The sequence below is a fragment of the Fulmarus glacialis genome, unplaced genomic scaffold (assembly GCF_000690835.1).
Source record: "Fulmarus glacialis isolate BGI_N327 unplaced genomic scaffold, ASM69083v1 scaffold36861, whole genome shotgun sequence".
Lineage (NCBI taxonomy): Eukaryota > Metazoa > Chordata > Aves > Procellariiformes > Procellariidae > Fulmarus > Fulmarus glacialis.
In genome coordinates, this window is record NW_009191508.1 from 19568 (window position 1) to 31748 (window position 12181).

Consider the following 12181-nt stretch of genomic DNA (forward strand, 5'->3'; position numbering starts at 1 on the left):
AGCAGGTGCCTACAGCTGCTACTTACTCCTATCCGTTGCTTTCCTCAGGGCTAAGATAGAATAAGTGCGTCTGCACCCACCACCTTTAAGTCTCGTAAGGAGCAAAGAACAGAATTTCTACTTTTGTAAAAAAAAAGTCATTAGCAAATACAGTGCAACTTGAGTGAAATCTACATAAACAAAAAGCAGCTGCCTTCTTGAGGAAAAAAGGACGCTGGAACAAGAACCTGTCTGCAGTTATAGTCGAAGTGTGATAATGGTCAAGATGCACCTTGATTGCACAGGGCCAAAAAACAAAAATGAGATGTGCATCCAAGCTGTGATTTCAGACTGATTTAGACTGGCCTAATACCCTGTTGCCACCAAAGGAGGCAGCCCAAGCCCCAGGTACCTTCCCATTCCCATTCCTTCCTACTGCTGGGCTGGCACTTGTCTGCCAGTCAGACCAGAGACACCACCCAGCTAAAAACCAGTCCTTTACTTTGTGCTGTGCTAGTTTTAGTTTAGCATTCATTCCACATTCAATAAACCTTAGCAGACAACTTTTTCCTCCCCTCAAATGGTTGTAACTGAAGCTTACATATTTTAACAAAGTGACAGAAGCATAACAGAAAATGTAGCAAATGCCTAGGAAAAGTATTTCCTGCAGAGGAGTTTCATCACAACCATGGTATATTGTGCTGCATGCGCTGTACACACACTGTTCAGAAAACCCAGGTTTTCCATGCTACACCAGCTAAACAAAATTTAACTATATTTCAATCATTCTGCCCAGAATTGCAACTATTCATTTTCGTAAACACAAAGAAGATTCACTACATTCAGACTTTCTGTGCTATAGAAGCGAGTAAGAATCCTAAATCCCCAGAAGAGAACATGCACAGGAGAAAGGTAACTCCAACTGCCACTTCCTTTGTGGACATGAGTCCCTGCCAATACCAGACGTAAGAGAAACCAGCCAGTTCACAGGCACGATGCTGCATCGCAGCAATAGAGCCCTAACAAGGGGTTGCACAACTACGTGCAGAACCAGCACTCCTGGACAACTGCACCACTTCTTAAGGCTGCATAATAGAGGGTGCAAAACTCAGGGGGACTTTGGAGAGTCAAGATCTTATCTTGAAAAAAATTAAGAAAGCCAGTGCTATCAAAGACTACAGAGGGCATTTGGGGTCACTGAATTAGGCAGCCCAGAAGCCTGAACACAGGCACTGTGGAGAGGAAGATGCCTAGCAGGAAGACTGTGAGCAGAAAGACCTATAGACTAGCATTCATGATGTTCCTATAAGTCTTTGACTGGTATTTGAAAATCTCATTTCCCAGCGCTCTCTCTGCTACCTTACTTCTGGCCTGCGGTGCTGCGGCAGAACAGCAGGATTGCCAGTTCTGAGGACTGGCTACCCCTCCCCTAAGACAGCAAACACTAAGCACCGCCATGTTTCAGGGTTGTGGGGATTATCCGTGTTCTGAGGACGTGACTGCAGGTGCTCAACTGCGTGGAATAATTTTCTTCCTACTAAATGAAGAACTAAGCATTTTCCACAGTTGTTCTTACCAACATGAACTTGGCCTGTCCTCCAACAGCCAGGAGCAGATCATCACCAGTCCACTCCACAAACCTGGAAATTTCCTGTTTACACACCTTGGGAAATACCCTACCAGGGCTTCCAACTCATTCCCACCATTTTTTAAATTCTCACTAACAGCACACAAAAAAACCCAAACAAACAAAAAACCCCAAACCAAACCAAAATAAAAAACCCACAAAGCATGTACGTTAAATGCCAGAAAGCACATTGCTTCCAGTACAGTAAGCATTTTAAGCTCTTAACTCCCCTGACTAGAAAGACAGTGAAAACAAATGTTCAAGTATTTCCCAAATATCTCGAAAACAAATAAACAACAAGCCTGACATTCTGTGAAATCTTAGTTTATCCTACCCTTCCAAGGAGTGAAATGCTCTTTGTCAGTTATACAAGTACCTCCTCCAAACACATTCCTATGCTGTGGAAAACTATCAAAACGGCAAAGTGCCAACATTTCAGCTGAAGTGTTTCCTGGAAAAAAAACTCCTCCAGCAACAGAGAGCATGCAAAGCCACATTTGCAGCAGCTATCCAAGCTAATTGTTGCTGCTTGGTTGTTTGCTAAAGCTCCAGCCCTGGAAACACTTCGGCACGAGGGTAGCCCAAGTGGCGTGCAGGACCTCTGTGCACATTCAGAGTCAAAGTCACTGAGAACGTTTAAAAGGCCCCCACCTCCATCACTGTAATGCCTAAGCAGTTTACCGGATAATCATCAACCGTGCCATACGTAACCCCCAAAGGACAAGAGGATTACATGTAGATGGGGAAAAGAGCTTAGAAATGCTAAGGGACGAAACCCAGACATCTGTAATTTCTGCAGTTTCAAAGGAGGAGTCAATCTACTGTGTTGAGCAGGTCATCCCGGTCCATAGGTGGTATCTTAGAAGAAATCTTTGCTAGAGCAAAGACCAAATTCCAGCCTGAAGCGTCTCTGACCAGCAGCTGATTCACTGCAAACAATCTCCTCAGAGTATTGTTCCTTTGTTTGTTTCACATCAGTGAACCCCGATTTCTCTTTGACTTCAGATTTAATAATCGCTAACAAATAGGACAGCAGAGAAGGTGACATGGCTTTCAAAGTGTAACACCTGATTCTCCATTCAGTAAGTTGAAAATAAAAATATAATTGAGATTGTATTAATGTTTGTTTGTAATTTTTTGATAAGTTATTATAAAACTCTTTTGCCCAAGCTTCTACCCTCAAGCTCCAAATTTGAGCCTAAGTATCACAACCATGGGAGTAATACAACAAGGGCTTTTGTCTTTCCAGCTTCTTACCTCTGTTCCTCTGAGGTCTTTGGGATAGTAAATGTCTTCAGTCATTTGCACACTTAGGCCAAAATCCACCAAAACAGCCTTAGTTGACATAAAGACAATGTTGCTTGCTAAAAGAAAAACAAAGATGACAGCATTTAAGTTTCTAGCACATTGGGCATTTATTTTACAACATGCCTGTTTCATTTGGATGTTAGCCTGAAAAGGGGGATTAGCACAACCAGTCTCTATAGCCGACACAGTCCTTCGCCTAGCCAAAACAGGTCTGTTAGTGATTGGGTCCAATTTTAAATCGTATCTTAAAAATCAAACTGGACTGGTTTACGTAGAAGAAGAATCAATGTTTGGACATTTTCCTAGCTTAAAAAAAGAGAGAGAGAGAGAAAAAATGGCTGAGGGCAAGGGCGGAAGGTGGAAGACTGGTAGGCACCTCAGCGCCATGAGGCTTGCTCTGAAGATGTTTAATGGTCTCCAAGGTGGAGAGCATGCTGTGCAGGTCTGACTATAAACAACATAACTCTTGGTCACCAAAAGGTTTCTCTACACTACTGATTTAAATGAAGACAGAAGTAGAGAGGAACCAAGGCCCCTCCACAGCAGCCACACCAGTCTCCTGCACCGGTCAGCAAGAGTAACTCAGCGCAATGCCAGAGGACAGACTATGGCTGCAAAAGTAATAAAAGACAGAGATTTCCAAACTCCCACCGTATTGCAGCAATATCTAGGAGCTTAATTCACTTTCCTTCATAAAACTCTGCCTAGGGCACAACTTTGTACTCAGAGGCTTTCTTTGCAGCTATATTTCTGATCAAATATTTATGAAGGTAGTGCTCTGTGTAAGCCTTCAGAAATTCTTGTTTGCTCTTTCAGAAGACACGGACAAATGAAGTCTCCAAGTTACACAACAGAAACACATTTTCTCCCAGAGGAAACTGTGGGTCATTTTCCATCTTGACAGTGCCCACCATGACCACCCAGTGGGAAGACGCAGGCTTGATTTCAGCAGTACTGGTTCCTGAAGCAATCCTTCACATACCTGCCTCCTAACCAGTGCTACAAACCATGTAAATAAATTTGTAATTTTAGGGATACTTTTGAAGAGACTTTCAAACACCACATAAAGGACGGTGCAGAGGGCCACACTGCCACAGCACAGCAAGCTCTGCTGTTTGGGACTGCACCTAGCTCCAGCTTCGGCTGGTTTTGGACTAAAGTTCCCCCCACCAAATAACTTTAGATTATTATTTATTTATTAGATTATGATTTATTTATTAACTTTCCAACCAAAGGTTAAAATGACTGGCAGCACTGAGCTGCTCCTAAGAGCCAACAGACAGTCCTCCTCCCCTTCCCGGCTCAGGGCAGTCTTTCTCTCAGTAAAATCCCCATCTCCTCCTGTGTCAGCAGGACAGAGACTCAACAGCAGCCGATGCCGTGAGGAAGAAATCAGAGATGTTTGGGAAACAGCCTTTTCTATCGATTCTGCCTGGCGAGGGAAAACACACACCTTGGCTCCCTCGCCAGGCAGCGGGCACGGCTGCCATTAAGGGCTTGGGTTACCCAGCTCACCCCCTCGAATAAAACAGCTCCCCGCAGGCAGAAGCGTGGCCGGGGTTTGCACCCAGGCACCTCCAGGCCGGGCGGCCATCAGCCCTCGGCGGCCATCAGCCCCAGTTGGCCTCCACCTCAGCTCCTGCCCTGCATCCAGTAACACAGAAAAAGGCTGGAAAAAACGAAACGCACTCACATCCACCACATTCACAACAGGCTGGTTCTCCTATCCACTATCTAGATGTAGTGGGTTGGGTTTTGGCTGGTTTGGTTTTTAAACCTTTTAATTAATGTCATTGTTACTGCCAATTACAATAAACGCATAGGGAAGACTCTTACTACAAGCGAGAAAGCACAGCTAAGGGAAAAATTAAGCAGTTTTATAGTTGTTAGAATCTCAAAGGCTTACCTCTGAAATACTGACCCACATTAACTAAAAAAAAATGCAAAACCAAGATAAAAATTTATCAATTCCTGATAATCGTCTTCTGTCAACTATTTATTGTAACACTTCAATTTGAATATTTCTATTTTAAACCCTCAAGTTTAGAAAAAATTAACTTGCAAAAGAGATACGTCTTCCTTAGAAGCACTGTTACTAGAAAGGCAGAATTTATCTGTTTGCAGGGGGAGGTGGTGCTGGGAGAAACAGTATTTAATATTAAATTAAATGCAATGATTAAAATTAAGTTTTAAAGCAATTTAATATTAATGTATTTAATTTAGGTTTAATATCAATACCTTTTGATTATTTATACATGTTAATACCCAGAGCTTTTTAAAAGCAAATATATACTAAAATTTGCAGTAATTGTTGAAAGAAAAAAACAGTACAAATTATGTATTTAGTTCCAAAGTGTCTCAAACTGAGGAACAGCCATGCAGAAACATAAAACCTACAAGAAGGTGCAAGTGGAAGGTGGGCATGGAAGCACTCAGGATGAATTTACATGGAAAGAGGGAAACATTTGGCTTAACACAGACCGATAATTTCGCTCATTTTCTTTAGGTTTTTATTTCAAATTGAGTTGATCTAGAAAGGCAAAGGAACCATGACTTTCAAATCATCCTCTCCACTGAAGTGAATTAATAAACAGTGTAAATAACAATTATCTCCAGAACCTGACCTTGTCATTTGTTGAGCATTATCCAGCCCTCCCTCCCAGAGATGCGAGGCTACGTGTCCCAGCTCAGTCCCAGGCTCCCCACTGGAGCCCCAGCCCAGCTTGGACCTGAAAGCACCCCAAGGAATCATACACACATACGTTTGATATCATGGTGGATAATCCTCTTGGAGTGGAGAAAGTCAAGTCCTTTCAGAATATGCTTTGTCACCCAAATGATTTCAAATTCTCTCATAGGACCACAACTCTCCAGCTTTTCCCCCAGCTCAGTCCCAGGCTCTCCACTGGAGCCCCAGCCCAGCTTGGACCTGAAAGCACCCCAAGGAATCATACACACATACGTTTGATATCATGGTGGATAATCCTCTTGGAGTGGAGAAAGTCAAGTCCTTTCAGAATATGCTTTGTCACCCAAATGATTTCAAATTCTCTCATAGGACCACAACTCTCCAGCTTTTCCATGACAGATCCTCCCTCCCCGGCTTCCATAAAGAGATGGATCGTCTCGTCCCACAAAATAGCACCGTATAATTCAGCAATGTTTTCGTGACGGAAACATGCCTGTATTTCAACATCCGACGGTTTGAACTGTTCCACTGGGACCTAGGACATTGAAACAAAACCACAGAAAAGCAGCTCAAAAAACAAGTTACCCGTACTAACACTAGTTATCCTATAGATTAAAATGGAAGAAGGAGGCAAAGCACTCCTATCCACTTGTTAAAACACGGAGCTTTATTTTGATCCTGTGACTTGTTCTTCCTTTCCAGTTGAGATACATCCTGTTTAAAGTTGAGAGAGTTTTTGGAGTCATGCCCAAATAAAAAGTGCAATCTTCCAGAAAAAGCAATGTAGCAAGAGTTATTCCCGTCAAAATCCAGTGGTTACGCAAAAGCTCTATGCAAACTTCCTGGTGAAGGAGATAAAAATCCCACTGCTTTTTCCATTAGCTTTGTGCAGTCTCATCTTCTCTACCAGAACTATACACCCGTCTGACATGCGGATCAGTGCTTACAGCGCTAGCACAGTCTACAGACTAACCATGTTCAGGACCATTACTGACCTCGATTCAACCCTTATCAGCGCTGTTTTATGGCTTACAAGAAATGAAACCTACTTTAAAGCGAGCACCTGGCAGCACTATATTTCTTTAAAAAGTACTGACGGCAGATTGGTAAGACAATAAAAAGCAGTGTTTGCTTACACACAGAAAGGCTACTACCGCTCTTTTTATTCTCCTTCCCTCAGATTTGTGGCTGTGAACCAAATAAGAGGCTAATATTTCTACTGCAGTGAGAAATACTGTTTGTATTTTCAGAAACATTAGGATGCTTTAATTCTGCAGTGGGCTATGCAGGAGCGGCAAACTAAATCTGTCTCCATGTGGACACACTGGCTGCAAGGGAAGGACATACAACTGCCTCCCCAACTCTTTCACACACAGAAGTAATACAGGTACTTATTCACGAGCTGGGGGATATAGAGCAATGTCCCAGCTGAGCTTTTACTGGCCCTAAATATTTACTGCCAATTCAGAATAGCACATTGAAAGGTAAAGTTGAAAGAAAACGTTGGCTTGCATAAAAATAGGGGAGTGCTCAGCAGTTTTCTTGAGACATCTCACAACCTTAAGCTCAGTCAGTGCCCAAAACACAATGAGAGCTGCACGTAAACTGAGCTTTCAGGGACATTAATAGCACTGGAGTAAAGAAAACTTAAGTCTGAGGACCCCAGTTAAAGGACGAGATCCTAAAACCATCTGCAGCAACAGAGTTTTGCTATCACCTTCAGCAGGGACATGATCTCATGCTGATATTTTACCACCCTGAGTACAGCAGGACAAGTAGAAATTCTTCTACCCCCGCACCACAGCAGGCCTGCCCACGTGGCAGTCACACATACTTCCAGATACCTTCAAAATGCAGAAACTTCTGCAGTCTCAGAGCCAAAAAAGTAAAACAAGATAACAGTTAAAAACATGTCTTCTTCCTACCTTGTGTAGGCCAACAAAACCAAGATGATCATCAGCCTAACAGTGGAATTTGATGCAGACATATTTGAAAATATACTGTATGTACTACGTTGTACAATATTTGCTCAGAGATAAAACTACTGAACTAACATACCAGCTTGCATGCCATTCGTTTCTTGGTTTCTCTATCTTGGGCTAAGTACACCTTCCCAAAAGCTCCCCGAGGAATAAAATCAGAGCCAATGTTCCTGTAAGTCAGCTTCCACGGAAACAGAAGCACATCCGAGTCGATTTGATAGCGCCCATTCTTGGGTGTGATCTGTGGAGTTAAAGTGGGAAAAAAAAAAAAATTACGGTGCAGTTAAAACTACTTTAAGCCTAATTAATTTTATACATGTAGTGGGGGAAAAAAAAATATATATCACATATATTGCATGATGCATGCGATCTGTTCAGCAGTCTTTATTTAGAAACACCAAATGGGAACAGCATGTGAGGTGTGGCATTCATTCACAGCCCAGGCATCCACGTTTCTCTCCAGTGACTAACTTACAAAGTGTAAGTTGCAATTAATTGTCTTGAAACAACAACAACAGCAGCTGGGTTAATGAAATTACCCGCCTCTTGTTATTAGATTTACCTGCACATGTTTGTCCTTCCTGTAATCTGCTAACTTGTTATGCCACATACCTGTTACTCACAGGCTATCTTACATGATGTGAGCAAGAGTTTCAGCATTTCCTAATATCACATGTACTGGTAGGGGAACACATTTTAATTTTTCATCTTGTATCAGAGTTTCTGCTGCTTAGTAAAAGGTTGAAGAAGTCTGCCATGATTTTACCAGCCACCTTCTTCTAGTTTTATACTGTAGTTCAAAAAAAAGAGCAGGAGTCACACTGTCTGCTGTAAGTGGGTAATGTTGGGAGCTTTGGTTCTCTATACCGTCACCAAGGCGAGGAGGGCTCCTCCAGGAAGCGATTCAGAGCTTCTAAGTCAGTATCTTGCTCTAAATCTTCCTCCAAAACAGCTCCCTCCCTCTGCACACGACAGAGAGAGAGACCAAACTCCTAACTACAGCCATGTGAGTACTGCTTGAGGTTTGATGTTATTTCTTCAGTCTCTTAATATTTTCTCAGCTAAAGAAGTAATGTTTCCTGTGAATATGCTTCTAATTAATTCAGGGATATACAGTATTGTCAGTATCTCAAATATCATTAACCTGTTTACTGCTACTTTATTAAGATTCTTGAAGACACGTAAAAGCAGATCAAGGATATTTATCATTTCATGTCTGTCACATGGCCTCACGTACTTAGCTCTTCAGCTATCCCTTTTAAAATAACAGCGTATTAGGAAGATTATTGGGTTTAGATTTCTTTTTAAGACGTAATAATCTTTCTGTGCTTTCTTTAAGACGCATATAATCTTTCTGTGCTTTAACTAACTTCATGCTTTTCAATTAGGAAAGTATCTTCTTGACTGCTAAACTGTCATTTGTGACTAATATCTGCACGAAATAAGTTAATTCTTAGAAGTTTTTAATTTTGGGGAGGGTAAGTTCTTAACTGTTGGGGGAGGTGTCTTTTAATAAAAAGTATTTTGCTTAGGACATGCAGAATGAGCCTCCCCTCTACTTATCACAGCCAAGGTAAACACTCTAGCAATCCGTACATCTCGCCTGCTTGCTTCTGCATTTCAAGAGGTTGAGACTAGCTAATCCACGTGGGTTACAGCTATCCTGGAAAGTAACACAGACCGAGCGGAGTGGATTTGCAGAGCAAGAGAGCAACAACCACCACACTATTCATATTTTCAGGAGGCTTTCAGGACTAGTTCCTAGCCTCGTCCTGTGAAGTGAATGCTCATTTGTAGCTGTAACGCATCCTCCAGTTTAGTTTCAACTGAAAGAAATCCAGCTTGTGCGCTCCAAGACCCTTCGTGACGTGAGTCACGCTGCAGCCAGTGGGGGTCACCAGGCAATCAGAAACACTCCTGATCCTAACTAAAATGCTGTAGATATTTACAATGTAGATGCACCTACTGAAATGCACGTACAGGTAATGCCCTGCCTCCAATCCTCAGTTGCTCAATGGATCACGTGCACCTAATAGTACTTGGTTCATACCATTTGTATGCATCTATAGAAATAACATGCAAGCAAAACAACCACGAGTATGTAGAACAGTGTCTATCCTAAGTATAGGAAACATTTAATATTAGTGAGTGTCATTTCAATGTCACAGAGTTTAAAAAGTGACTGTTTTGCAATACTGCAATGCTCCCTCCAAATCAGAATAAAGCAATACCCTGTGCTATTTCACATCTGAGTAACCAGCAAGCCTCAATCAACCAATGTTCACATATAAAACATAGTACATACAAGATATTGAAGATGATAGATGTAGAACATCTTAAGAAAATAAAGCAGCAGCACAAACATACATGAATAAACTCCCATTTCACAACTGATTGTTTCCAGAGCAACTGATTTTAAATAGAAGTCCAGTGACACTAATATCTACAGATGCTTGTAGAACACAAATCATTTTAGGGAAAAAATGAACATATCTCAAAACAATGCGTCTATACTTGAATATAGCAGCGTGTGATATTACATAATATCGTAATTCTGAAAGTCGCAGTTGATACTATATGCTTTTTCTCCTCACATTACTACTTTTTACACTTTGTGCAGATAGAGTGAATTCAGCAACTATACCAAAATAGATCCGAGACCTTTATTTGGGAGTTTTGCGTAATGAACTCTTTACTGCATGAAACACAAGGCACTGGAAAACCCTTACCGTCTCTCAAACCTGTAAGCCATCATAGTTGTGGCTTTTGCTTTTTTACTGCATGTCTCAAGTTTGCATTCAACGTTGGGAAATGTTTTCTAATCTCCAGGGATACCAAGGCAACATAGAGTTGATCTTTCTGAAGAAAGTACCTTTCTCCATAGCTGCCTGAGACTGCAGAGGCTAGACTTTATAACCTCAGAGATCTCCTCCAGTCCCAGGTTTGCACAGGGAACAACAGCCTGACTGTTACTGCTGAGGCTGGGGGTGATCTTTATTTTGTTTCATTAATAACTTCTAACTCCTAAGGTTAGAAAATTAGAACTAATTTTCAAGTGAAAAGATACGTACCATATTCAAGAGGATTCCAGATTCTTGCTGTCTGCATCCTTTAAATTGTTTTGCAGTGTTAGACACCTGATTTGCAAAAGCAAGCAGGTCTTCCACAGTCCCGTATTTGACGGAGGACATCAAAGAAACCTCCCTTTCACAAAACAGTAAAGATTCCGCACGTTCTTCATTTTGATTTGCCTCTTCACACATTGTAATTAAGCTGTCTTCATAGACTGCAAGGTCTCCACCTGGATAAAGGTTTTCCATGATGTCTATCACCTCAGACATATTTAAATTAGTTAGCAACAAGTCAATCTCCTCTTTGCTATCACTACCCGTGCTCATATACTCCATTACTGTTCACTTTGCAAAACCACTCCTGAAAAAAAAGAAACAAACAAACCTGAAAACACTTTTCACCTAAATTTATTTTAGCAAAGTAAGAATGAAAAGAAGCAATCAGGGAGACAGCTCATCATTATACAGTTAGATTTAAAATTTTTAATTCGTTATGAAGAAAATCATAATTAGTAGACTGGGTGAAGAGGAAATGGAGAAAAAGTCTTTGCTAGTGAAATTTTATTTAGAAGTTATTAGTGAACCTCCCCTGTCATTCATTATTGGAATTTACTTTGATGAAGCTTTTCCTTAGAGGAACTGGCACAGTAAGGAAGCACAAACTAGTTATATTTTGCTGGATATGCAAAAATGAAGGAGCACTCTCAATACAAATGAAGGAATTCATTATTTGGAAGTGAATGACAGAGAGAGATATAAACGTACTCAATTAGCTTATCCCCAAGTTTTCATGAGCAATTTATGTGATGTGTCCAGAAAGAGGAGGTGGTCATGGAGCAAGATCATTCCACTAGTACTAAGCATCTGTTAGTATCATTGCATAAAGCACAAGTCACCACCTGAGATACACAACTTATCTTTTTTGCAAATAATTGACCAGAACTAGACTTGAACTGAAATTTTCACCAGCTCCAGAAGAAAGTCAGAAATGGAGCTATCATAAAAGCAATGAGCTTTTGAAGCAGTTTCCAGCAGTTTGTTCTACCCTCACTATTCCTAACAATAACTTTTTAAGATAAATCTTGACCATTTTGCTGAAGTGGACTTTCACTACTAGAATCTGGATTCAACACCCCAAGAAGCTCTTTCCCATCTCAGGTTCCTGGTTTAAGTCAGAGAGAGTTACTCTATTCAAGTTAAAAACACATGCATGCTCAGTCATTAAAACACTTACACATAGTTTTCAACACGTATATGTCTAGGAGCACTTACCTTGTATTTATCCTGGTTACATCACACAAAACCATCAAAAACGTCTCAATATAATCCCGAAAGTCGTCATGTTTCTTGAACCCGTATTCCTACCGATGATAATTTCACAGCGTTCTCTAGCAGTCTATTAAAAAAAGCAAAACAAATAAAGCCATGGCAGACCAGTTCAAGCAGAATGACTGGTTTATACTCATATGACCATTTGCTTCACAGGCTTCACGGAAAGAAAAACGAGTAATCACAAGGCTGAGAT

At 41.1% G+C, this 12181-nt stretch overlaps 1 protein-coding gene across 1 annotated transcript in view; it reads right to left on the minus strand.

Moving 5' to 3' along the window:
• Positions 1-11963, minus strand: part of MAP3K8 (mitogen-activated protein kinase kinase kinase 8) — a 16315-nt gene extending 4352 nt beyond the window's left edge. The window contains exons 1-5 of the mRNA XM_009586726.1: positions 11929-11963; positions 10657-11017; positions 7662-7826; positions 5877-6138; positions 2864-2970 (exon numbers count right to left, since the gene is read on the minus strand). Coding sequence (XP_009585021.1) covers positions 2864-2970; positions 5877-6138; positions 7662-7826; positions 10657-10992 — 870 coding nt within the window. The 5' untranslated portion in view covers positions 10993-11017; positions 11929-11963. The remainder of the gene's footprint in view (positions 1-2863; positions 2971-5876; positions 6139-7661; positions 7827-10656; positions 11018-11928) is intronic.
• Positions 11964-12181: the final 218 nt, after the last annotated feature.